General features: G+C 52.6%; 1 protein-coding gene across 1 annotated transcript; it reads left to right on the plus strand.

The window, feature by feature from the left end:
* SPIRE2 (spire type actin nucleation factor 2) lies at window positions 1-25,531 on the plus strand. The gene is made up of 15 exons (XM_049787391.1): window positions 1-368; window positions 9,135-9,178; window positions 12,537-12,902; window positions 15,061-15,141; window positions 15,229-15,393; window positions 16,241-16,327; window positions 16,415-16,523; window positions 16,755-16,924; window positions 17,281-17,607; window positions 18,086-18,211; window positions 18,832-18,966; window positions 19,042-19,109; window positions 22,370-22,397; window positions 24,289-24,404; window positions 24,672-25,531. The coding sequence occupies exons 1-15, from the start codon at window positions 92-94 to the stop codon at window positions 24,892-24,894; spliced, it is 2,322 nt and encodes a 773-aa protein (XP_049643348.1). The 5' UTR covers window positions 1-91; the 3' UTR covers window positions 24,895-25,531.
* The last annotated feature ends 1,442 nt before the right edge of the window (window positions 25,532-26,973 follow it).

Here is a 26,973-nt window from a genome sequence, read left to right on the forward strand (position 1 = left end):
GCGCGCGGCGCGGCGCGGCGCGGTGCTGTTATGGAGACGGAGCCGCAGCAGCCGGAGCCTGGCCGGGCGCGCGGGAGGCGATGATGGGGCGATGGCCCAGGCGGGAGGCTGCGGCGCTGGGGGCGCGGGCGAGCCGGAGCCGGCGGAGCTGTCCCTGGAGGCGGTGCTGAAGGCGTACGAGCAGCCCATCAACGAGGAGCAGGCTTGGGCCGTGTGCTTCCAGGGCTGCCGCGGGCTGCGGGGCGCGCCGGGCTCCGGGCGGCGCATCCGGGACACGGCCGACATCGTCCTGCGCAGGGACGGCTCGGTGGGCGCGCGGCCCGCCGAGGACGCGGCCGGAGGGGACGGGGGCAAGGAGGGCGCGGCGGGTGAGTGGCTGGCTGCGAGGCGGGGGGTGTGCGCGGGGCTTGGAGTCTCGGGGGGTCGGCGCTGCACGGCTGCACACACTGGGGTGTGGTCGCTGGCGGGACCGATGTCCCCCGAAAGGCCTCCTTTCCCTCTGCTGGGCGCGCAGCCCATGTCTGCATTCTTCCTGCGCACCCTTTCTCGGCCCTTCTTGGGGTCCCCCTTGCTCTGCCTGCCTGACCCAGGCTTCTCTTTCGTCTCTGATCAGAGTTGCAGCCACAGAAGTATCTTGTGTCTCTTGGGGTTCAGCATCATCGCCCCAGCTTGGTCCCAGCTCTTAGCCTCAGAGTAATGGTGAAGAGCAGGGAACTGTGCTTCCCTTCCGAAGTGGGCCTCTCTGTCCCCGGGATGTTCTCTGAAGCAGCTCCTAACACATATGTACGGTTCGGGGACTGCCTCTTGGTCACAGAATCCAGGAGAGCAGCAGCCCTCCGGAGCTGTTTCTGCAGCATGCATGGTTGCAGGTGTAAGCTTGTGAGGTGATTGAGCAGTCGAGAACACAGTTTATCCTTTCCTTCCCTGGTGAGCTAACTGGTAGTGGATGGGCACAGCTGGCACCTGGCAGAGAAAGCCCGGAGCTCTGCAGGGGTGCAGAGCGGTCCAGGCCAGGCCAGGCCAGTGTGCCCCCTAAGCTCGCATCTCTCCTCTCTCAGCATAATTCCTCCCAGCAGCTGTGTTTGCACCAACTGCACCTGGCACCGGCACCGGTATCTTTGCCAGGCGGGAATGAGAGTTGGGGGCTGGGGAGGTTTGGCTCTGGCTGGATTCAGGCATATACCATTTCTCCCAAAGCTGCGTTTTCCTCTCTGGAGGGAAAAAGCTAACATAGCCCAGGTGCTGCTGGCATACCCAAGATTTCTGGTCAAAGCCCAGGTAGGGTCCTGGTTCTGCCTCCAGTTGAGGGGAGGTCCAGTGGTGTATTCTCCATATTCTTGTGTGACTGTGCGGCCTCTCTACCTGGGAGTGGGGTTCATCTTCCTGGCAGTGGCCCACCCCGCTGCCACCAGTTCTCAACCCAGGCTAGGGTCAAAGCTCGCTCCTGAGTCACGCTTGCACCTGCCCTGGGAGGGACCAGCTATGACGGCACTCATATTTTATTTTCCATCATTCCTTGTGACCTCTGATTTCCCTAATAAACATGCCGTGTGAAGGTGGGCAGTGTTGGGACTTGCTGATTCTTTAAAGAGGAAGGAAAGTAGCTTCTGGAACTTTCCTCTATGTCCTCTATGAACTTTTGTGAATCAGCTGAAATTCCTGACCTGCCCCCTCCTTGCCAGAGGCCAGCCCTGTATGTCTCTGCAGCTTGATTGATTGGGAGCTTGCTGAGAAGCAGCTCGATTTCTTGCTGTAAATAGCGGCAAGTCTGCCTGCCAGTGTAGTTCCCGGAACTAGGTAGTAAGCAAGAGTTTAAGATGACTTTAAGGAGTTGGAGCGATAGCACAGCAGTAAGGCTTTGGCCATGAATGCGGCCCACCTGGGATAGACCTATGTTTGGTTCCCGGCATCCCATATGATCCCTCGAGCCTGCCAGGAATGATTTTTTTTTTTTTTTGGTCTTTGGCTCATCCCCTGGCAGCGCTCAGGAGTTACTCCTGGCTCTATGCTCAGAAATCGCTCCTGGCAGGCTCAGGGGACCATATGGGATGCCGAGATTTGAACCACCGTCCTCCTGCATGCAAAGCAAATGCCATCTCCCCAGCCCCTGCCAGGAGTGATTTCTGAGCACAGAGCCAGGAGTAACTCCTGAGCATTGCCTGGTGTGGCCCCAAAACAAACAAAAAGAATGACTTTCATTTGCAGGAGGGGGCACCATATCTGGTGGTGATTAGGGCTGACTCCTAGCTCTGAACTCAGGGTTTACCCCTGGTGGGCTCAGGGAACCTTGTGTGGTGCTGAGGATCAAACTAGTTGGCTACCTACAAGTGTACTGTCACTTTATACTGTCACCATTAGATGACTTTGTTGTTGTTGTTCTGTTAGGTTTAGTTTTGGGGTCATGACCCCCAACAGTGTTCAGGGGTTACTCCTGGCTCTGTATTCAGGAATCATTACTGGCAGGCTCAGCGGACCATAACGAATGCTCACGTGGAACCCTGGTTAGCCGTGTATAAGGCAAATGCCCTACTTACTGGGCTATCTCTCTGGCCCCAAGATGACATTTTTTTTTAAAGAAGTAAGAACACAAGTCACATTTGGGAGCTGAACAACTTTATCTGAGCATACACATTATCTGAAGCAGTGTGGGACAGACCACAGCAAGTTCCTAATGATGCTGAGGATGGCTCCATTATTGTGTGTGTCCCCCTTTATAAGAGGGACAGGTAAAGTTCTAAGAGGCCATTAGTAAGATCTCTAGCTGGAGAAAGGGGGCTGGATAGTGCTCAGTGGGCTTATCTCTGCCTTTGGGCATCACACGGGCCCCTTTCACAGAGCAGGGTGACTTAAGATATCCCACTCCTTACTGTGGCCCAAACTCTCTAACCCAGGGGTCTCAAACGGGCCGTTTTCGGCCCGCCACACAAATTTTGTGGCCCGCGGCCAGCCTTCAAATATCGCAGTATTCGCGATTATTCGCTTACCGAATAATCACAATAAAAATTGCATTAGTGGGCCTGGAGAGATAGCACAGCGGTGTTTGCCTTGCAAGCAGCCAATCCAGGACCAAAGGTAGTTGGTTTGAATCCCGGTGTCCCATATGGTCCCCTGTGCCTGCCAGGAGCTATTTCTGAGCAGACAGCCAGGAGTCACCCCTGAGCACCGCCGGGTGTGGCCCAAAAACCAAAAAAAAAAAAAAAAAAAAAAAATCGCATTAGTAAGAAAAAAATCGCATTAAACATTCGCATACCCCGAGCTGTTCCGTTTGGGGTATGCAAATGTCTAATGCGATATTTTGCGATTTTTTTCTTACTAACGCGATTTTTTTTATTGCGAATATTCGGTAGGTGAAATCCCTTATGCCGCCCTGCCTCACCCCGACTTTGCCTCCTGTGGCCCCCAGGTAAATTGAGTTTGAGACCCCTGCTCTAACCCCAGTTTACTTTTTTTCTTTTTTTTTTTTTTGGTTTTTGGGTCACACCCGGCAGCGCTCAGTGGTTACTCCTGGCTCTATGCTCAGAAATAGGTGCTGGCAGGCAGGCTTGGGAGGCCATATGGGATGCTGGGAATGGAACCACCGTCCTTCTACATGCAAGGCACAAACACCTTACCTCCATGCTATCTCTCCGGCCCCCAAGTTTACTTATTTTTATTATTTTTACTATTGTTATTATTATTATTATTTTGGTTTTTGAGTCACACTCGGCAGCACTCAGGGGTTATTCCTGGCTCTGCACTCAGAAATCACTCATGGGATGCTGGGATTCGAACCACCATCTGTCCTGGGTCGGCTGCGTGCAAGGGAGACACCTTACCGATGTGCTATCTTTCTGGTCCCTGATCCCAATTTATTTTTAAAATCGCTGAGGTTAGAAAAGCATTTGGGGGGCCGGGCGGTGGCGCTCGAGGTAAGGTGCCTGCCTTACCTGCGCTAGCCTAGGAGACGGACCGCGGTTCGATCCCCCGGCGTCCCATATGGTCCCCCAAGCCAGGAGCGACTTCTGAGCGCATAGCCAGGAGTAACCCCTGAGCGTCACCGGGTGTGGCCCAAAAACCAAAAAAAAAAAAAAAAAAAAAAAGAAAAGCATTTGGCCTTTCCCTGCTGCAGGAGACCAGGCTCCTTCCTTAGACGCACTTGGCTGATCAGCTGCAGTGCGGAGGGGAGGGAGGAGGCCTCGCCTTAATCCCTGAAGGCTGCCGCTGTTGTGTTTGGCTGCAGGGCCATGTCTGCAGGGTGTGTCTTTGTCTCCATCTCCAGGCAGCCCACCAGGTCGTGCTCCCTCACCAGGCCGTGCTTCCTTACTAAGAGCAGATGAGTCTGCCTGCCTCTCCCTTCCTAGGCTCCTTCTGCTGCTAATTCTCACACTGCCCTGCTTTTCGGGTGAAACACAGACCCCACTTCTCACACTCTTTGTGCCACGAGGTGGTGCCTGCCATCCAGCCCTCCTGCTCCTTTGCCTGCAGTGTTGAGGTCAGGCAGCCCTGAGCAGAGTGAGGGCATGCACAGAACCCTGATGCCTGTATAAGGGGCTGGGCTCTCTGGGACTCCCATTTCACTTTTACCTGCATCACCGTAGCTAGAGAAATTGCCTGCTGATAAACAGACTGCTGCCCCAAACTGGGGACAGCACCCTATGCCTGGGTTAGTGAGGAGCTGGCCAGGTCTCAGGGCAGCTGTGCCCAATCTGGAGAACTTTTAGCTACACCCTACACAAGGTTCCTCCTGCTGCCCCAACCATGTACTCTGGTGCTGATACTTGATGGCACTTGTGTTTTTTCATCTGTTTTTGGTTTTTGTTATGTTTCGTTTTGGGCCACACCTAGTGGTGCTCAGAGCTGACTCTTGGTGGTGCTCGGGGGCCCGTATGGGATGATGGGATGTTAGAGATTGAACAGAGGTTGGCTATGTACAAAGCAAGTGCCCTACCCACTGAATTATCTTTTTTTTCTTTTTTTGGGCCACACCCGGTGACGCTCAGGGGTTACTCCTGGCTATGCGCTCAGAAGTCGCTCCTGGCTTGGGGGACCATACGGGAGCCGGGGGATCGAACCACAGTCCGTCCAAGGCTAGCGCAGGCAAGGGAGGCACCTTACCTCTGGCGCCACCGCCCGGCCCCCCACTGAATTATCTATAATTCTCTGAGCCTAAATTTTTTATGGTTTTTTTTTTTTTTTTTTGGTTTTTGGTTTTTGGTTTTTGTTTTTTGGGCCACACGCGGCGTTGCTCAGGGGTTACTCCTGGCTGTTTGCTCAGAAATAGCTCCTGGCAGGCACGGGGGACCATATGGGACACTGGGATTCGAACCAACCACCTTTGGTCCTGGATCGGCTGCTTGCAAGGCAAATGCCGCTGTGCTATCTCTCCGGGCCCTTGTTTTTGTTTTTAACCACAATTGGCAATGATCAGAGTTTATTTTCTATTCTGCACTCAGGAATTATTCCTGATGTTGCTTGGGGGGACTATATGGAGTGACAAGATTGAATCCAAATTGGAACATGCAAGGCAACTACCCTAGCTGCTATACTATCTCTCTGGCACACAGACCCTCTTTATTTATTTAATTTAATTTAGTTTTAGTTTTGGACCATACCTGACAATGCTCAGGGATTGCTCCTGGCTCTGCACTGAGGAATCATTCCTGGAAGTGCTCAGGGGACCCAGAGTGCTGGAGATAGGACCTGAGTTGGCTACCTGAAAGACAAAAATCCTCCCACTGTCCTACCCCTCTGACTCCTATAGTCAAAAAAAAAAAAAACACCTTTTTTTTATTGGTTTTTGGTTTTTGGGCTGTACCAATGACTCTTAGGGATTACTCCTGGCTCCGTGCTCAGAAATTACTCCTGGAAGGCTTGGGAACCATATGGGATGCCAAGTATTGAACCCAGGTCAGCAAGGCAAGGCAAATGCCCTCCCTGATGTGCTATTACTCTGGCCACTAAAAGTGAAATTTTAAATTAGGCTTTAAGGATTTCACCTCCCTTTTGTTGTTGTGCCTGTTGGTTGACTGTTGTGTGCTGTTGTGTGTTCATGCTTCTGTGAGCAGATGACAGTATTCTTTTTTTTTTTTTTTTTTTTTTTTTTTGGTTTTTTGGGCCACACCCAGTAACGCTCAGGGGTTACTCCTGGCTATGTGCTCAGAAGTTGCTCCTGGCTTGGGGGACCATATGGGACACCGGGGGATCGAACCGCGGTCCGTCCAAGGTTAGCGCAGGCAAGGCAGGCACCTTACCTTTAGCGCCACCGCCCGGCCCGATGACAGTATTCTTGTCTCAGCCCGCAGATGTGAGGTGTGTCAGGGATTGAACCCATGGCCTTGCGCCTTTGAGGACCTGCTCTGCCACAGGCCTGTGCTCTGGCCCACAGCTACACGTTTCTTTAAATTTTTTTTTTTTTTTTTTTTGGTTTTTGGGCCACACCCGGCGGTGCTCAGGGGTTACTCCTGGCTGTCTGCTCAGAAATAGCTCCTGGCAGGCATGGGGGACCATATGGGACACCGGGATTCGAACCAACCACCTTTGGTCCTGGATCGGCTGCTTGCAAGGCAAACGCCGCTGTGCTATCTCTCCGGGCCCAGCTACACGTTTCTGAATAGTCTTGCATGATAAACCAGCACAGAGTTTGCATATGGGGTTGTACCATGTGGTCCCTCTGAGGGACTCATCCCCACCCCTTAACACTATAGGACTCACCCTGAGCTTGGTTTTCCATTGCCCTAAAGACCGAAATAAGCAGATCAGTAGTTGTTCCCAGCAGAAGTGCCTGGGAAGGGTGTCTACCCTTTTGCCTCCCTGACAGAAACTGCTTGTGGAACCCTGTCCAGAGACCCCGGGCTCTGCCCGTGGGCCACCGCAAACCCCATGAGAGGGAGGCAGCACTGAAAGTTGGGGCAAGGGAGGGCCCAGCTCCCATAGCTGTCTCTAAAATGGGAGTGTTCACAGGGCATTGGTGTCTGTGGATCATGACCAGGCTCCAAGCTTAGGATACCAATACTTGGGGGACTGTGCCCACTCCTGGAGGCTGCCATCATGCCCCAACAGTTTTGTGGGGGCAGGCTTGACAGTCCCACTCCAGTCCTGGTACTAAGGATGGTGCCTCTGATATGAGCTGGCAGCCTGCTGGGGTTCCTCTGGGGGCTATTCTGTGCTCCGACCCAGGTCCCAGTGCCTGGCAGGTCCTGTAGGTGTCAATCTGCTCTGCCCTTCATGTCCCTACACCTCTCAGAACCTATGCACAGTGTCAGCAATAACAGTCCTCCACCACAGGCCAGTCTGCACTGACAGTTCACCTTTCACCTGGAGCATGAACACCCATGGCCTCTGGCTCTTCATCTTCCTGTGAGGAAGTGACTGTTGGTGACTCTTGGACACAGGACTCATCTGATTCCAAAGTCTGTTTGCTCTGGGCCACAAGTTCTGCTTCAATCCTGCTCTTTTGATTTTTGGGACTTTTTTGGCCATACCCAGTGTCTCAGGGGTTACTCCTGGCTCTGCACTTGAAAAATCACTCCTGGTAGGGCTTGGGGGACCATATGGGATGCTAGGAAGGGGATTCTGTGCCAGGAAGATGACCTAGTTCTGATCCCACCTGTTTCATTTTCATTTTTATTTTTATTTTTTTTTGTACCATACCCAGTGATGCTCAGGGGTTGCTCCTGGCTACGTGCTCAGAAATTGCTCCTGGCTTGGGGGACCATATGGGATGCTGGGGATCGAACCCAGGTCCGTCCTGGATCGGCCATGTGCAAGGCAAACACCCTACCGCTGTGCTATCACTCTGGCCACAACCACCTCAGTTTCTTGACTCCATAGCATTCATTCTCCATGTCTCTGCGTGTAGTGTTTGGTGCTTGGGGGTGTCATGTAGGGGTATGGATACATCAGTGGTGCAGGGGCATGCAAGGATTAATGCATGTATATGTTCAGAGGGGGCATATGTGCAGGGTATACAGGGGTGTATGTCAGGTGTGTGCAGAGTGTGGAGGTGCATTAAGTGTACACAGGAGTGCGTGTCAGGGGCATGCAGGGGCATGTGTCAGATGTTCAGGGGTGCATGCGCCAGGACAGATATTCTCCCTCCACCCTCCAACCACATGCCAGCCTCCATGGGGACTCTTGGCTGCTGTTGTATGTGGGTATCCCTAAAGATGATTTCCTTCCTTCCTTCCTTCCTTCCTTCCTTCCTTCCTTCCTTCCTTCCTTCCTTCCTTCCTTTCTTTTTTTTTTTTTTTTTTTTTTGGTTTTTGGGCCATACCCGTTTGATGCTCAGGGGTTACTCCTGGCTATGCGCTCAGAAGTCGCTCCTGGCATGGAGGGACCATATGGGTCGCCGGGGGATCGAACCGCAGTCCGTCCTACAATAGTGCTTGCAAGGCAGACACCTTACCTCTAGTGCCACCTTCCCGGCCCCTAATTTTTATTTATTTATATTTTTTGGTTTTTGGGCCACACTCGGCAGTGCTCAGGGGTTACTCCTGGCTGTCTACTCAGAAATAGCTGCTGGCAGGCACGGGGGATCATATGGGACACCGAGATTCGAACCAACCATCTTAGGTCCTGGATCAGCTGCTTGCAAGGCAAACGCTGCTGTGCTATTTCTTTGGGCCCGTCTTCCTTCCTTCCTTCCTTCCTTCCTTCCTTCCTTCCTTCCTTCCTTCCTTCCTTCCTTCCTTCCTTCCTTCCTTCCTTCCTTCCTTCCCTCCCTCCCTCCCTCCCTCCCTCCCTCCCTCCCTCCTTCCCTCCTTTTTGGGCCACAGAGTTACTCATGGCTATGCACTCAAAATTCGTTCCTGGCTTGAGGGACCATATGGGATGCCGGGGGATCAAACTGTGGTTCGTCCTAGGTTAGCAGGTGCAAGGCATATGCCCTAGCGCTTGCGCCACTGCTCTGGCCCCTAAAGATGATTTTCTGTTCACTGTAGTAATAAGCTCCTGGGTTTCTAGTAGAGCTGAGAGTGCTGCTGGAGCCATGGTGATGGGTGTTGGTGGCTATGTTGAGGTATTGGTGGATGTGTTGGGGTGCTGATGGGTATGTTGGGTGCTCTGTTAGATGGGGTGATGATGGATGCGTTGGAGTGTTGAGGGGGCAGTGTTGGGAGTACCTAGACATGCCCTTATTCTCCTCTTTTCTCATACAGAGTCTGCAACAATGGTGGGATCACCAGCCAGCTCAGAAGCCCAGGTATTTGTATCTTTATAACTTCCTGATTTGGGGGGTAGCCAAGGCATTTGTATCTTTATAACTTCCTGATTTGGGTGTCCATGCACCCCCCGTTCCTGCTAGGCAGAGGAAGGAATTCTGGAGTCTGAGCTTCCTGAACAGAGGACGATGGGGAGGGAAGGTCTGGGGATGTCAGGGAGACAAGTCCAGTGCAGGGGAGTTGCTTCCTGCCTCACCTATCACCTTCACTGCTAATGCATCTCAAGCCATTGCCTCATCTTGGTTTGAGGTTCACTCCCACTGGTGCTCAGAGACCATGCAGTGCCAGGGATAGAACCCAGAACCTGCCCAAAGACCAGGCTCAGCCCTTGAACCTTCCCTCACAGCCCCTCCATTATGGGGGCACTAAACGGCAGTGGCTGGAGTTTCCGGGCTGGCTCTGGGCCCAGATTTCCCTACGGTTAGGAAAGTTCCCAGAGTCTAGCTGGGCACAGAGGACCTTTCAGCAGCAACATCAGATAAGCGACACTGGAGTTAACCCTTCCCTGCCTGCCTTGGGAGAGTAGGTCAGCTGGGCTGAGGCAGGTAGGGGCCAGGAGCCAGGCCTAGAGTGGGTGAGAAGCAGAGATGTTCACTCTCTTATTATCTGCTGAGCTCCCCCCTTGGTATCCAGAAAAGGTCCAGTTAGGGTCACCAGGGAAGGGATAAACCAGTCATCCTTAATGGTAAAAGATACCCTCTGGGGACCCCATTGTCCTCGAGGCTCACCAGGTGCAGGCCGAGCTGCACCTGTCAGCTAGGCTCATCCTTTAGTCTTTGTTCCTGAGTCCTAGGGTAGGGGGCCTGCCCCTACCCCACTCCTACTGTGGAGATAGTGTCGAGGGGCTCTCCCTGACCCAGGACCCAGCCTCTCCTAGGACAGAGTTTCAGAACTTGATCCAGGGGCTGGAGCGATAGCACAGCAGTAGGAGTGTTTGCCTTGTATGCTGTTGACCCATGTTTGAGCCCTGTCATTCCATATGGCCCCTGAGTTTGCCAGGAGTGTCTTTGAGCACAGAACCAGTTATGTCCCCCAAACAAAACAAAACAAAAAACTTGATCCATCAAGTGTAGTTTCTGCTGCCTGTTTGCTCCCCTCTGCTCAACCGGGGACACAGACATAAGAGGTGAAGGGTTCCTCTGTGTCCAGGTGGCCCTTCAGTTTAGAGTACCAAGAAGGCCAGAGAGATAGGACTCAGGACTCAGGGATGCATTTGCTGACTGTGTGCTGACCCCAGTTCTTTTTTTATTGTTGTTTATTTTGTTTTGTTTTTGTTCTTATGGGCTACAACCATCAGTGCTGAAGAGTTCCTCTGGTTCTGCATTTAGGAATCACTCCTGGCAGGCTTGAGGAAATCATATAGGATGCTGAGTATCAAACTCAGATTGGCCACGTGCAAGGCAAACACCCTACCTGTGCTATCACTCTAGCCCAAAGACTCCAGTTCCATGGCTAACACTGCCTATAGTTAGTTCCCCAGTCCTACCAGGAGTGATGTCTGAGCACAAAGCCAGAAGTCAGCCCTGAGCACAGTTTGGAAACCAAAATACAAAGATAAGTAAAGGGAAATACACAGAGAGTACAGTTGTGGATACCTGGCTTGGCCCTGGCTGGTAGCAGATGGTGACTGAGGCCTCCCTCTGCCTCTCTCTCCCTTCCTCTGCCTCCACACCATTGTGTGAGAATATCTCAGGGTTTTGTAGCCAAGCAGATCCAGCTCTTCAGACCCTCTCCCAACTGATCTGAGTGTGTCTCAGAAAGTAGGTTTCTGGGGCCAGAGTGTTAGCACAACAGTAGGGCGTTTGCCTTGTAAGCAAAGGACAGAGGTTTGATCCCCGGTTTCCATATGGTCTCCCAAACTTGCCAGGTGCAATTTTTCAGCACAGAGCCAGTAGTAACGCTTAAGTGCTGCATGTGGCCCATATGGCCACATGGCCCAAACAACAACAACAACAACAACAACAGAAGAAGAAATAAGGTTTCTGCCAAGTAAGATGAAACTTCTGCTAAGATGAGGATCTCCCAGTTGACGCACAGAACTTCCTAAAGTGAGCTTTGATGACTTACTGGAGAGAATTTTTTTTTATGATTTTTTTTTTTTTTTTTTTTTGGTTTTTGGGTCACACCTGGCAACGCTCAGGGGTTACTCCTAGCTCTACGCTCAGAAATCACTCTTGGCAGGCTCAGGGACCATATGGGATGCTGAGATTAGAACCACCATCCTTCTGCATGTAAAGCAAATGCCTTACCTTCATACTATCTCTCCGGCACCGTGAAGAGAATTTCAGTGCTGTGAAGAAAATTTTCAGCACTGTGGGTCGCTGACCTGGTTCGACCCCAAGTATTGGGGCACAGTTATTTTTTTCTGGTTAAGTTTTTATCAGTCAGGGACCAGAGCGGTGGTACATGCGCTAACCTAGGACGGACTGCTGTTCCATCTTCTGGCATCCCATATAGTCCCCCAAGCCAGGAGCAATTTCTGAGTGCATAGCCAGGAGTAACTCATGAGCATCACTGGGTGTGGTCCAAACACCCCCCCCCCCAAGTTTCAACAACAACAAAAAATTTCAGTCAACATTTAGATGTAGTTTAGAATATTTAAGCAAGAGGGGGGGCTAGACTGTAGCTCAGTGATAGGCCATGTGTCTCTTGTGAGACCTTCTGGTGTTAAACGAATACAATGGGTATCACTTAATATGAGTTCCAGGACTGTAGGACAAACTCTCAAGCTTTTATTGAATTGCTTGTCTCTGATTTAAGGTGGCTTTTAAATCACCTTAGAAACTAACAGTAGGTGGGTAGGTTGTCTCTTTTTTGTTTGTTTGTTTTGTTTTGTTTTGGGTCACACCCGGCAGCGCTCAGAGGTTACTCTGGCTCTATGCTCAGACATCGCTCCTGGCAGGCTCGGGAGACCATATGGGATGCCGGGATTCGAACCAATGACCTTCTGCATGAAAGGCATACAAACGCCTTACCTCCAATGCTATCTTTCCGGCCCCAGGTTGTCTCTTTTTAAATCATGTTTCAGGTTGATTATAACCATCTTCATATACACCAAAGAACATAGGCCAGCCAGACGGGTACAGGGCTGACCTGGATTCCATCACTGGCACCAAATAGGTTCCCCTGAGCTCTGTCAGGAGTGACCTTGGGCACAAAAGGAACACAGGCCTTTGTAGCCCCTGCTGACTCCCTCTGCTGGTCTGGGCAGGGGACAGGCATGTTCTGCTCAGCAAAGCTGCCCTATGGGGGCACTTGCTCCTCCAGCCCTGGTATCCTCCAGTGCCTATGTCTGTGGAGTCTGCAGCCTAGTGATACAAGATGGCTCTTGTCCTGCAGATGGTGCAGTCCCTGGGCTTTGCCATCTACCGAGCATTGGACTGGGGACTGGATGAGAACGAGGAGCGGGAGCTGAGCCCGCAGCTGGAGCGGCTCATTGACCTCATGGCCAACAATGACTGCGAGGATTCGGATGAGGATGGCTGTGGCGGTGCAGATGAGGGCTATGTGGCGGCAGAGGAGGAAGAAGAGGGCGCCGAGGTCCCACGCATGGTCCGCACTTTTGCACAGGCCATGAGGCTATGCGCACTGCGCCTCAGCGACCCCCGGGGCGCGCATGCCCACTACCAAGCCGTGTGCCGTGCACTTTTTGTGGAGACCCTGGAGCTGCAGGCCTTCCTGGCCAGAGTTCGCGACGCCAAGGAGGTGAGGAGCTGAGGGGCCTTGGGACCACCCTGTGCAGGGAGCCTGTGGGCCACGTGGGAGAGCCGAGCCCAGTGGGTATGACCTTGGAACATCCTTGACCCTTCTCCCATTCTAGGCAGCCAAGAGAAGTTCAGAGTTCATGGTGGGGTGGGCAGGAGAGCTGAGAGTCAGTGGAGCTGTAGAAACCACCCACAGGCTCCCCCCCAGGGGACTCAGATCAGACCCTCTGGTGCTTACCGTCCTCATGGATATCTTCCCGTGCACCCTGGAGGACTTTGAGCAGACAGCTGGTGATTCCGGGTAAAAGATTATAGTGTCTGTCTTGGTTGGGGAGAGGCCTCTAAGGTGCAGAGGCTCTTACTGCTGGGAAGAGAGGTAGCTGGATCCCTGTTGCCAGGAAGCAGCAACAGTGTTGCTACTCCTTCCCAGGTTCTTAGCACTGGATGTTTCCTTCATCCTTGAATGGTATATGCTGACCTGCTTTCCAGGTCCCAACATACATGCTTGAGGTTGTAAACAGGACTTGCTTAGTAATTCACCCTCTCACATCCACCCGTCCATTTATCTGCTCCCTCATTGTACTATCTACCCAGTCATTCTCCATAATCCAGTAACCATCCCTCCATACACCCACCCATCTATCTACCCACACACTATCCATCCTTTCATCTTCTATCCATCTATTCATTTATCATCTACTCATCTACCCATTGAACAGTCTATACACTATCCTTTCACTATCTAAATATCCATTCACAATGCTGCTACCTGTCATCCATCATCCATCTATCCATCCATCTATTCACTCTGCATCTATCCATCATCTATTCATCTATTTACCCACCCTTCACCTAGCCATCCATTATCCTTCCACTGTCTATCCACCCATCATTTATCCTCCATCTTGTCATTTATCTATATATCCGTTCACTGACCCATCCATCTATCCAACATATAGATCTAGGTGCCATGCTGTGCCAAGAAATAATAAAGTGAGAAGAACAGAAAAAGTGACTCATGGAGCCAGTAGTCCACACAGTAATCAGACCCAGACAACTGCAATGCCTGTTGGGTCATGTGTAGAGAAGCAGTTTGTTGAGAGGTTGAGTGTCACTGAGAGTCCTCAGAGAGCAGTGTTTCAGTGAGAGATGCAGTGTCTGAATGTGGGGTGCACTGTTGTCTGAGTATGAGGTGCCATGTCTCACTGAGAGATACAGTGTCTAAGAGTGAAGGTCAGTATGTGTGTGAGAAATGAAATGTCTAAGAGATTCATGGCTTAGTGAGAGGTGCAGTTCTGAGAGGCAGTGTCTGGGTATGAGGTGCAGTGACTTAGTGAGAGGTGCAGATTCTGAGTGAGGGGTTTAGTGTTTGAGTTAGAGGTGCAGTGTCTGGGCCAGATCGATAGCACAGTGGGTATGGCATTTGCCTTGCACGTGGCCAACCTAGGATGGACCTGGGTTTAATCCTCGGCATCCCATATGGTCTCCCGAGCCTGCCAGGAGTGTTCTGACTGCAGAGCCGGGAATAATCCCTGAGCACCTCTGGGTGTGGCCAACCCTTCCCTAGAAAAGAGGTACAGTGTCTGGGTGTGAGGTGCAGTGTCTCAGTGAGAGGCTGCAGTGTCTGAGTTTGAGGTACAATGTTTCAGTGAGAGAGAGTGCAGTGAGGGGCCTGAGAGATAACATAGTAGTAGGGCATTTGCCTTGCAGGCGGCTGACCCAGAACGGACCCAGTTCGATTCCTGGTATCCTATATGGTCCCCCGATCTTGCCAGGAGTGATTTCTGAGCACAGAGCCAGGAGTAATACCTGAACATCGCTGGGTGTGTGTGGCCCCAAAACAAACAAACAAGTAAATAAAAATAAAATAAAATCAAAAGACATATCCAACCCACCTGAATACACGTGGGTTGAATGAGGGGAGGTTTTTGGTTCTTTGTACAGAAGTTCCTCTATTGGCGCCACAGTCCCTGACTGCCCTGGCTAGGTGTAGGTGTCAGAGAGGCTGTAGGGTGTCATGTTGTATGTCCAGCCTAATTACGTGACTCCCCCAGGCGTACTCCTGAGCCTAATGCCCACCTGTGTTTTGTGGCCACTGGAATAGAAGCCTATAGAGGAGAGCTCAGGCCCTCAGAATGCCTCCTCTATTGCCTTGACAGATGCTCCAAAAGCTTCGGGAAGAGGATTCCCAGGCAGAGAAGCCCCTGGCAGAACTAGACCACCTGGGGCACACGGACTGGGTAAGCAGCCTCCCTGTGGCACAAGTGGGCACAGCCCCCTGTGGTATGTGTTGAGGGGCAATGGCCATTTTCATTTCTCTGGCCCAGACTCGACTCTGGGTCCAGCTCATGCGGGAACTTCGCCATGGAGTGAAGCTCAAGAAGGTTCAAGAGCAGGAATTCAACCCACTCCCCACCGAGTTCCAGCTCACGCCCTTTGAGATGCTGATGCAGGACATCCGTGCCCGGAACTACAAGTTGCGCAAGGTCATGGTAAGCCAGGGTGTGTCAAGGTCACGGCTAGATGGGAGTATGTCAAGGTCATGGAGCCTGGGAGCTCTAAGGTGAGACACTTGTCAAGGTCACAGTAAATCTGGGTTGTTAGGGTCACAGCAATTGGAAGATTTGTCAAGGTTATAGTGTGTTGATGGGGTTGTCAAGGTCACAGAGAGTAGAAGGAGACTTGCCAAGGTCACAGTAGCCAGGTCTTGATAGGCCCTTGTGCTCAGGGTCTCATCAGCTCTCCCAGAGGGTCTGGACCTCCTGTTGGGTTAGCCATAAACAACAGTGTTTGGATAAGGCCCAGTTCATAGGCTCATATGAGGGCAGATCCTGGGAGGGGGTTCCTGAGGGATGGGAGCTAAAACCATGCTGAGTCCTGGCTTTGGCATCATCTCTCCAGAAGGTCACTGAGATCTGAGGGCTGAGCATATGCTCTAATGCAGAAGACACAAGTTTGAGGACCACTAGGTGTGACCTCACAGCACAGCTACAAATAGCCCGTGCTACCACTCAGCATGCCCTAAACAAACAACAGCAAAAACTATCCTTTCCAGGGGCAGGAGAGGTGTTTGCCTTTTATGTGGCCAACCCAGGGTGGACCTGGATTCGATTTTCGGCATCCTATGGTCCTCACTCCCAGGAATGATTTCTGAGCGCAGAGCCAGGAGTAACCCCTGAGCGCCACCGGGTGTGGCTCCCCCCCAAATTACCCTTTCCACATAAACTTGGAGGTGCAGCTAATGGAGGATTAGGCCTCAGAGGCATAGCTGGGCTGGACCCACATGGCCTGTGGACTTTTGTCCTCAGCTTGACTGACCCCTCTCCCCAACCCTGCCAGGTCAATGGAGATATCCCCCCACGAGTGAAGAAGGATGCTCATGACCTCATTTTGGACTTCATCCGCTCAAGGCCTCCTCTGAAACAGGTGCTTTCCTGTAAGGGGTCAGGTCAGCAACACTGGACTCTGGGGTCATGGTCTGGGATCCTGTGACCCCCATGCTCCCTCCATTAGGTCTCAGAGAGAAGGCTGCGCCCCCTGCCACAGAAGCAGCGGAGTCTGCACGAGAAGATCCTGGAGGAAATCAAGCAGGAGAGACAGCTGCGCCCTGTAGGGGCTCGAGGTGAGCACTTCCTGACCCTGACCATGACCATGGAGAGTGTGTCTCCCTGACCTGGGGTAAACAACCCTGACCACCAGGGGGAGCACACCACCCTTATTCCCCCAAGGCCTCTGGTTCCTCACTCTCCTCTTGATCCCTGGGCTCTCTCCCAACCTCCCTTCCTGGGAGCCCCAGTGTCCCCCCATCTTCTCCAGCCCCACCTGTCCTACTCCCTCACCCCTTGTCCCTTAGGGTTTGGCTCCCTGCCCTGCATCCTCAACGCCTGTTCAGGGGCCCTCAAGGCCTCTTCCTGCATCAACCTGTCGGTCCCAGACGCGGGGGGAAGTGCCCTTCGCCCTCGGCCCCGTGTCCTGCTGAAGGCTCCCACCTTGGCTGAGATGGAGGAGATGACCACATCAGAGGTCAGAGTAGGGCCAGACTGCAGGCCCATGGCTGGGGGTAGGGGCAGGTCAGTGTCTGATGCTGGGCAAGTTCTGCTGCTCTCAGGAACCAGATTCCATACTGGCATCTCCCAAGGGACTTACTTATGCCAAGAGTTCTGCCAGGAACTCAGAGGACTGACATGGGAGGTGGTCAGGATTGCTGAGCAGAGCCTCTTGGGTGGGCATGCCACATTCCTCTGGTATCCTCTCTGAATGGGAGATGGGGGTAGTAGCCAGGCTGTTGAGTCTCTCAGGTGCTCTATGTAGGGGTGGGCACAGGTCTCCACTGGGCAGGGTGCTGGATGGGTGGCCAGGCTGCTCTGCTGTGTCCACAGGAGGAGGAGTCTCCATGTGTGGAAGGGACTCTGAAGCGGGACCGCTCCTTCTCAGAGCACGACCTGGCGCAGCTCCGCACAGAACTGGCCTCTGGCCATCAGCTGGCCGCTCTGCCCACAGATGCCCATCAGCCATTGCGGCCCCGTGCAGGCAGTGCCCACAGCTGGAGGCCCAGTACCCAGGAGCGCTGCAAGTGCCCCCGTGCCCACTTTCCTGCTCTCACCCACCTACCTGCCCCACTCTCCTTCCTTCTGCTTATAGGACTGTTTGGGACTGAAGTGCTAAGACAGGGGGTAGGGTGTTTGCCTTGCATGTGGCCAACCCCGGGTTGATCCCCAGCATCCCATAGGGGCCCCTGAGCATGCCAGGAGTGATTTCTGAGCAAAAAGCCTGGAGTAGTCCCTGAGCACTGCCTGTATGGCTCAAAAAACTAAAAATAAAAGCCTCATTGTGTGCTGCAAGAAGTCCTCCAAACTTCCTACACAGAGATCCCTGGAAGGACCCTGTCTCCCCACATTCCCCCCAAGACCCTGAGTGTTGGGTGTGGGTTTGCCCCATCTCTGGGGTGGTACCTAGACCTGCTGAGGAGACAAGTTGGAGCTTTGCTGCCTGCTGGACCCACTCATGGATTTGCCTGCTGACCTAAGTGTATCTCCCTGGGACAGCTATCTCCTCTCTGCCTGCCACAACCTTGCTCTGCTTGATATATTCCTGGCTCCCTCTGCCCACACCCTCGTCTCCCTGCTTGCACCCGCCAGCACCTTTGTCCCCCCTACCCGCACCTTCATCCACCTGTCAGCCTGACTTCGTGCTCTTCCCCCAGGTTCCTTCCCTAGGCCCGAGCCCAGCTCCCAGCCATGCAGCTCCCAGAGCACCACAGAGGACAGGCCCAGGGCCTGCACAACCAGTGACGCCAGTCACCAGTGGCTGGTGAGTATCAGAGAGCTGGTCTCCTGGTGTGGCACCTTAGAGGTATCACATCCACCCTCTTCGTCCTACCCTCTGAATTTGGCTGGGCTGCCCACTCAGATGATGATCTACTGCCACCCTCTGGGCTCTCCAGGCTCTGCAGCCCCACAAGGGGACTAGCAGAGGCAGGTCTCACATTCTTGGGTGTGACTTGGGGAGACCCGGATTCTTTTTGTTGTTTGGGGCCCCTGCTTGGCAGTGCTCAGGGCTTACTCCTGGCTCTGAACTCAGGGATCAGTTCTGGCAGGACTTGGGGTGGGAGCATATGGGGTACCAGGAATAGGATGCTGGGAATCTTACCTAGGCCTGCCTTCCCGAGTCCATGTGTGTGTGTGTCCGTGTGTGTGTGTGTGTGCACACGCGCGCTAGTGAGGCACAACACTGGCTAATTACCTAATGACACAGCTCCTCAGATCTGACCTGGCTCTGTCCATTCTTGAGGCAGATGCATGCACAGAAACTCCTGCACTCCTGCCCCACTTCTGGTGCCAGCACCACCTACCCTGGCACTGGGCACAATTTGAAGAAGGGGTGGGAAGCAGTGGGGAGGGGCCCTCAGAAGCTGCCTGGTCTGGCCGCAGGAGTTCAGCCACCCCGTGGAGAGCCTGGCCCTCACGGTGGAGGAGGTGATGGAGGTGCGGCGTGTGCTGGTGAAAGCTGAGATGGAGAAGTTCCTGCACAACAAGGAGCTGGTCAGCAGCCTGAAGAAGGGGAAGGTGAGACGGAGCTGGGGACGGGGTGTGGGGCGTGGGACGGACTGTGAGCCAGTCCATCACTGATTGTCTCTGCAGGTATGCTGCTGCTGCCGGACCAAGTTCTCCCTGTTTTCCTGGCCGCCCAACTGTCTCTTCTGCAAGAGGTGAGCCTCAGGATAGCAATGCCAGGCCGTGGAACATGGAGGGCAAGTGGTTTTTCTTTGGGGAGGAGGGCATGCCTGGCAGTGTTCAGGGCTTACTTCTGGCTCCGAGCTCAGAAATTACTTCTAGTGGTTCTTGGGACCATATGGGACGCCGAGGATCAAACCTGGGTCAGCCATATGCAAGGCAAATGTCTTTCCTGCTGTGCTATCGCTTCAGCCCAGCTTTTACTTTCTTTATCTCAGCCCCTTTATGTAAGGAGCTCCCACTTTCAACCACAGTGGCCAAGCACTAGAACGGTGCCGCCTTCTACCTGAAATAGTGACAGCCGACCTCAACGGCATGTGTGCCAGGACAGAGAGCAGGACAAGAACCAACATAAAACAAAGTGTGACTGAACCATTTTTACAGTGATCAAACCCCAAGGCCTGAGTGTGAGCCCCAAGCTGGACATGAGATGGAGAATGGAAGGCTGGTGGGGAACAGATCCTGATTGGAGTCCCTGCCACAGGGACCTGCTTGGCAACTGCAGTGGAGGGAGAGAAGCTGGGAACCAGGCCACAGGAGTCCTCAGCAGGCTTACAGGGAACAGCATGGCCTGCAGAGCCCTGGTGCTCAGAACTTAGGTCACATGGGTGGTCATGGAGGTCACACAAGGCTGAGAAGAACCAGAGTAGTGCTGGCTCAGCCTGATGGAAGGTTGGTTTGCACATGCATAATTGTGAATCCAGTTCACAGTGAGCACAGTGTGAGGAATGGGGAGGGACTAAAGAATTAGAAAATAGGAGCAGGGGCCGGCGAGATAGCATGGAGGTAAGGCGTTTGCCTTCCATGCAGAAGGACAGTGGTTCGAATCCTGGTATTCCATATGGTCCCCCATGCCTACCAGGGGCGATTTCTGAGCATAGAGCCAGGAGTAACCCCTGAGCGTGCTGGGTGTGACCTAAAAACAAAAAAAAAAAAAGAAAATAGGAGCAGAGCTATAATACAGCAGATAGGACATTTTGCCTTGCATACGACTGACAGGCTCAATTTTGAGCCCACCCGGAATGATCCTGTAAGCAAGTCAGCAGTAAGGCCTAAGCATCACCAGGTGTGGCCTAAAAATAAAAAACAAAATTTTGAAAATGGAAAAGGCGGGCCAAGGATGTAGCTCAGTGGTGGAGCACTGCATGTTTGAGGCCCTGGGTTGGATCTCTAGTGCTACAAAGTAAATACATACATTTAAAATTAAAATAAGAGTAAGAAAGGTGGAGCCGGCACGTTGGCGCTAGAGGTAAGGTGTCTGCCTTGCCAGCGCTAGCCTAGGACGGACCACGGTTCCATCTCCTGGCATCCCATATGGTCCCCCAAGCCAGGAGCTATTTTTGAGCGCATAGCCAAGAGTAACTCCCTCTGGCACAAAAACCAAAAAAAAAAAAAAAGAGTAAGTAAGGCACCAGTAAACTGTGGAATGATGTTTAGGCTCTAATGCAGATAGATGTTGCTAAAGACCCAAAAGAAGGGTGAGGCAGAAAAAACTGAAAGAATAATAGCCAACCAAAAAAAGGAAAAAAAAAAAAAAAGAATGGCCAGAAGTTTTTCAGGATCCAGAAGAGAGTTATCTAGGCTTAGCACATGCTTTTCATGGTGGAACCCAGATCTCTTCCCTGGCACCACATATGGGTCCCCTGGGCAGGCCTCCAGGTGGGACCACTGAGCATCACCAGGTGTGATATATAAACAAAAAATGTTTTCCAATTGGCTGAAACTTTTGTGTGAACTCCACACAAAGATTCATGAACTCAAGTATAAGAAATATGAATAAAATTACTCCAAGCAGATATTAAATGGGTCAAAACCTCTGATAGAGAAATTTTCCATTTTATGAAATTTAGATTTCAAAACTCAATAACTGGTAAACCTTGTAGACAGGAGGACAAAGGTTCCAGAAGATTTGAGCCCACTCCTAACCAGCTCCCCAGTCTATAGAGAATGCAAAGAACATGGTCACTCACCAAAACATGTGACTTTGGGACATGGCTGCAGTGCCAGTGTGTGAGGAGGCTGGGTCTGGGCCACCCTGCCTGCCACCACATTCATAGAGTCAACAATGGCATGTGGCAGGTGGCCATAGGCTCTCCTCACAGTGAAGTGAGTCTTGTTTGCCATGAGCCTGTGTTTGTTTTGCTGTGGTTCATCTGGGTTTGTAGCAGTCTCAAATAGCATCCAGGGGCCAAAGTGATAGCACAGTGGTAGGGCTTTTGCCTTATACGCAGCCAATCTGGGACAGACCTGGGTTTAATCTCCAGCATCCCATATGGTCCTCTGAGCCTGCCAGGAACAAGATTTCTGAGCACAGAGCCAGGAGTAACCCCTGAGAGCTGCTGGGTGTGCCCAAAAATCAAACAAACGAAAGCATCTAAATCTGTCCCAGATCTGGAACAGAGAGCATTTTCTTTTGGAGCCACACCAGATGATGCTCAGGGCTTACTCCTGGCAGTGCTTAGAGAACACATGGGGTGAGGTTAGAGAGATAGCACAGCGGTAGGACGTTTGCCTTGCAAGCAGCTGACCCAGGACTGATGGTGGTTCAAATCCTGGCATCCCTATGGGACTCCTCTCCACCCCCACGCCCATGTGTCTGCCAGGAGCAATTTCTGAGGACAGAGCCAGGAGTATTGGTCACTCACCAAACTGGAGTGAGCGCCACCTGAGTGCCACCAGGCGTGACCCAAAAACAAAAACAAAAACAAAAAAAAGAGAGAGAACACATGGGGTGTCAGAATTGAACCCAGATCAGACATGTCTGCTATTGCTCAGGCTCCATGGTTGCGTGTTTCTTTTTCTTTTTTGGTTTTTGGGTCACACCCAGCCGTGCTCAGAAATTGCCCCTGGCACGCACAGGGGACCATATGGGATGCTGGGATTCAAACCACTGTCCATCCTGGATTAGCTGCTTGCAAGGCAAAAACGCCCTACCGCTGTGCTATCTCTCAGGCCCCGGTTGCATGTTTCTATTGATCATCTAAATACCATCGGGTGACCCTGGAACTCAGAATTGGGAATATCCTTCTGGGTGTCCCTCCCCACAAAAAGAACAAATGAAACAGCATTGCAACCCATTTCCTCTGGCTTGGATGGTGCCGGGTGATAAGTGTCAGGCACATCTGCAGAGAAGCAGCCAGACATCCTGCAGAGCTGCAAACCTGTGTTGTGTGATGAGAGGTCAAGAGCAGGGACTTCTGTAGATCTCATCCTCATGTGCTTTTCTCTCTTACAGGGCCATGTGTGGCTCCTGCAGTGTCAAGGTGAGTCTCAGGGGCTTATGGAGGCTTGTCCAGAAGATGTTACCTCAAAGGTCCCTTTTATATCTCCTGTATTCAGGCTGCTCCACCTCCCATTTCTTGTTTTGTTTGGAGCCCTTACTTGGCGCTTCTCCCGGCTCCTTCTGACTCTGCACTGAGTGGCTTTGGGTGACCTTATGTGGTGCTAGGGATTGGACCTGGCTTGGTGTGTTCAAGGCCAGCACCCTTTACCTTCTGTGCTACCACTTGGGCCCCTTTATACATCCCATTTCTTTCTTTGTTATTATTTGGGGGGCCACACCTGGAGGCACTGGCACTGCACTCAGAAATCGCTCCTGGCGGACTTGGGAGACCATATGGAATGCCGGGGATCAAACCTGGGTCATTCCTGGGTTAGCAGTGTGCAAGGCAAACACCCTATGCCCTACTGCTGTGCTACTACTCCAGCCCCTCCACGTCCCCCCCTTTTTTTGGTTTTTGGGTAACACCTGGCAGCACTTAGGGGTTACTCCTAGCTCTGCCCTCAAAAATCACTCCTGGAAGGCACAGGGGGACCATGTGGGATGCCGGAATTCGAATCACCATCCATCCTAGATCAGCTGCTTGCAAGGCAAATACCTTACTGCTGTGCTATCTCTCCAGCCCCTCACAATCCCATTTCTTGGGTTTTTTTTTTTTTTGGGGGGTCACACCCGGCGGTGCTCAGGGGTTACTCCTGGCTGCCTGCTCAGAAATAGCTCCTGGCAGGCACAGGGGACCATATGGGACACCGGGATTTGAACCAACCACCTTTGGTCCTGGATCGGCTGCTTGCAAGGCAAACGCTGCTGTGCTATCTCTCCGGGCCCACAATCCCATTTCTAAGATTGTGTCTGATGGCAGAGCTCATATTCCCGTGTCCAAAACACCCACTTCCTCCTTGAAAGTCCATGACCTAACAGGACCGGTTTGTGAGTGTGTGCAGAGCTCAGAGAGAGTATTAGCAAGGGCGTCTGTATGCAGCATGCAGGGGGGCAAGAATAATGCCTTGAGATGAAGAAATGGGACAAGGAGAGTACTTGCCTTGCATGCAGCTGACCCGAGTTTGATTCCCAGAATTTCATGCAGTCCCTAAGAACTACCAGAAATAATTCCTGAGTGCAGAGCCAGAATTAACCCTGAGCATCCCAGATGTGGCCTTTTCTTTTCTTTTTTTTTTTTTTTTTGGGGGTTTTTGGGCCACACCCGGTGATGCTCAGGGGTTACTCCTGGCTATGCGCTCAGAAGTCGCTCCTGGCTTGGGGGACCATATGGGACGCCGGGGGATCGAACCGCGGTCCGTCCGAGGCTAGCGCAGGCAAGGCAGGCACCTTACCATTAGCGCCACCGCCCAGCCCCAGATGTGGCCTTTTCAAAAGAAGATACTTTTGATGTGTATCTGATGAATGTGCATCTTATGAGCGTGTATCTGATGTATGATTGATAAGCATTCATCTGATGAATGTGCAGTGTCACTAGAGAGGTCAATAAGCTGAGTGCAGGATTTGCAAATGGGAAGCCCGAGTTCCATTCCAGGCACCACATGTTCCCTCCAGCCCCCACAAAGTGGGATGTTATACCTCAGCCCCAAGGCAAGGCCCTGAGGGAAGGGCTCTGAGGAGCAGCACAGTTATCAAACCCTTCCTGCCTGTTCTGCCATGTCCCTGTGTGTGCCTGCTCATATTGCTCAAGGAAGTGCCTGTCCACTTTGAAGAGCAGCAGCTGCCCATGTGGGTGGTGGGAACAAGGAGGGGCCCAGAGGTAGGATGGGAGCTGGCTTTGCCCCTGAATGATTCCCCTCTCTCCCTGGGTGATGCCCCACCCCTCCCTGATGAAGCCCTGCCCCTCCTGAAAGTGACCTGCTCTTTTTCCCCAGATGAAGATGCCTTCTAAGAAGCTTGCGCATATTCCTGTCTACGCTCTGGGCTTCGATGGTCCTCCAAGGGGGTCTGCCACAAAAGCAATGCCAATGCTGAGAAGAGAAGTCTTCCAGTGCGTCCCTCTGCCCTCGCTGTGGTCACTGTGGTGGGCAGCTCTAACAGTGACCTCGGAGTTTGGGTGGGGATGGGGGTGGCTGCTGGAACACCCCAAGGTACCAGAGTCCCTGGGGTTCTGACAAATGTGTGCAGTGGATGCCCATGGGCAGTGCCAACACGCACACATTTCCAACAGCTGCGTTGGCTGGCATAACACCTCTGTGGCCTCCTGCCCAGTGGGTGCCGGAGACGGGGCAGCCTCCCCTAATTCTTGTCTGTTCAGATCCCTGCAGGGCCCGCAGTGGCAGAGCGTCGAGGAAGAGTTTCCACACCTCTACACACATGGTGGAGTACTCAAGGACGTCTGCAATGACTGTACCAGCTTCGTGGCTGATGTGGTCTGCTCCAGCCGCAAAAGCGTGGATGCCCTCAACGCCACTCCACGCAGGGCACGGCAGACCCAGTCTCTCTACATCCCTAGCACCTGGATGCTGGACTTCAAGTGATGCCCAAGAGACTGCTGTGTGCATGTACATACAGAGACCATGACAGAACATACCCGCAGCCTGACCCTTTATGGACGCTGGGGCCTGGCTCACTCTAAGGCCCTCCCAGGACCCCTCAGGTGGAATAGGGGATGAGAAGGGAGGAGTCTCTGCAGTGCAGTGAGGAGAACACAGGTTGGAGGTGGTACAGAACAAAGTGCTGGTTGTCAACCAAGTGCCGTACAGTCCCTGTGGGCCCCAGGATATCCCAAGTGGGCACGGCACAAGCACAAACCCAGGGGCCATAGGAAGGAAACAAGGTCCGGAAGACACAGACTTGGAGCAGAGGACTCTGGATAGAGCTCGGGGAAACATTCCCAGTGTTAGTGCCTCATCTCAGGGACCGACCATTGCCTGTTCCTCTTCCAGGCCCCATTGTTTCCATTTGCAGGGAAAGCTGGAGACACTGGTCTTGGTGAGCGGCACCTACTCATCTGGAAGGTGCAAGGCTAAGTGTCCTTGCTGCCACCCTGCCAGCACCACACCTCAGCCGCCTGGTGCATATTGGGTGCAGGGTAGCAGCACGGAGTGGGGTAGGCGCGCAGCTCTGTAAGTGTATGCACTCGTCCACTTGGCTGAATAAAGATGTTCTCCAGGGTCCAAGGCTTGTGCAGCAGGATGGAGCCAGACTCAATGCACCTCTCTCCCTCTGGAGCTGTCAGGCACATCCCTGACCCCGAGATCAGCTCTTGAGCAGGGCTCCTGGCCATAGTGCCTCTCCTGCCCTGTCCCCCTAGGCCATTCTCTTCTCCTGGATCTGTTCCCTGAGGTGGTGCCTGGCCACATGTGTCCTTCCCTAATGGGGAAGCTCTGGGATAAAGGGATGTGCTCATTGAGCACACAGCTTGGCTGGGACTAAACGAGGCCTTCACCCCGTCTTAGGGGGCAAAGCCTAACCCACCATGACACACAACACTCACAAGGGTACACATAGCCCCGTGAGCAGTTTATCGGCTACACATTACTAGTGCAGCCATCAGAACTGTTGGATGGCTTTTTGGGGTCCCCACACCACAAGGCCAGAGCGGCACAGCACTCTCGAGCCCTTGTATTGATCCACTTCAACTGCTGGTCCAGAAATGCCAGGAAATTACCGGGACACTCTGAACACTATTTAAAATTTAAAATAAATAACTCTCAACCCCAGTACTAGATCTTGTGGGCAGGATGCCTTATGATCACTTTGAAATTGAGTTGAGCGGGAGTTGAGTGGGAGCAGTGATGATGCATCTCTTGGGCCTAAGAAAACAAAGGCCAGGCATAGGTGTAGCCCAGTCCTGACAGCTAGAATCCAAGTCTGGAACCCACACCTGGTACCTGAACTCAGACAAGCCAACAGGGAAGCCAGGTGGGTGAGGTGTGTCTCCATGTATCCTAGTTGTTGGGGTCAGTCCTGCCTCCACTTATCTCCAGAAAAGGGGTCCATGAATCTTGCAGTTGGAAGTACCTGCTGCAAAAAAAAAAATACATGGGACCAGAAGCTATGATCCCTTCTTGCCAGCACCTTTGTCATTTGGATCCAAACCCTGAATACAAAGCCCCTTTACACCACTAGCAGCCTCCCAAAATGAGATCCAATGTGACCCTCCTCTTTCTTGGGGGGACACAACCAGTACTCAGGTACTACCCTCCAGAAGTGCTTGGGAGATCATGCAATACCTGGGATAGAACCCAAGTCATGCATATGCTCATCCATCTCCCTGTGCTGCACCCCATCTGAACCTCAGCAACATGAGGCTCTTTAGCCTGCTCCACACTGTTAATCCCTAAAGAGTTAAAAAAAAACAGGGCGCTCGAGGTAAGGTGCCTGCCTTACCTGCGCTAGCCTAGGAGACGGACCGCGGTTCGATCCCCCAGCGTCCCATATGGTCCCCCAAGCCAGGAGCGACTTCTGAGCGCATAGCCAGGAGTAACCCCTGAGCGTCACCGGGTGTGGCCCAAAAACCAAAAAAAAAAAAAAAAAAAAAAACAGGGCCGGAAAGATAGCACAGTGGTAGGACGTTTGCCTTGCATGCATCCGATTCAGGATGGACAGTGGTT

Source organism: Suncus etruscus, chromosome 14 (genome assembly GCF_024139225.1).
Source record: "Suncus etruscus isolate mSunEtr1 chromosome 14, mSunEtr1.pri.cur, whole genome shotgun sequence".
Lineage (NCBI taxonomy): Eukaryota > Metazoa > Chordata > Mammalia > Eulipotyphla > Soricidae > Suncus > Suncus etruscus.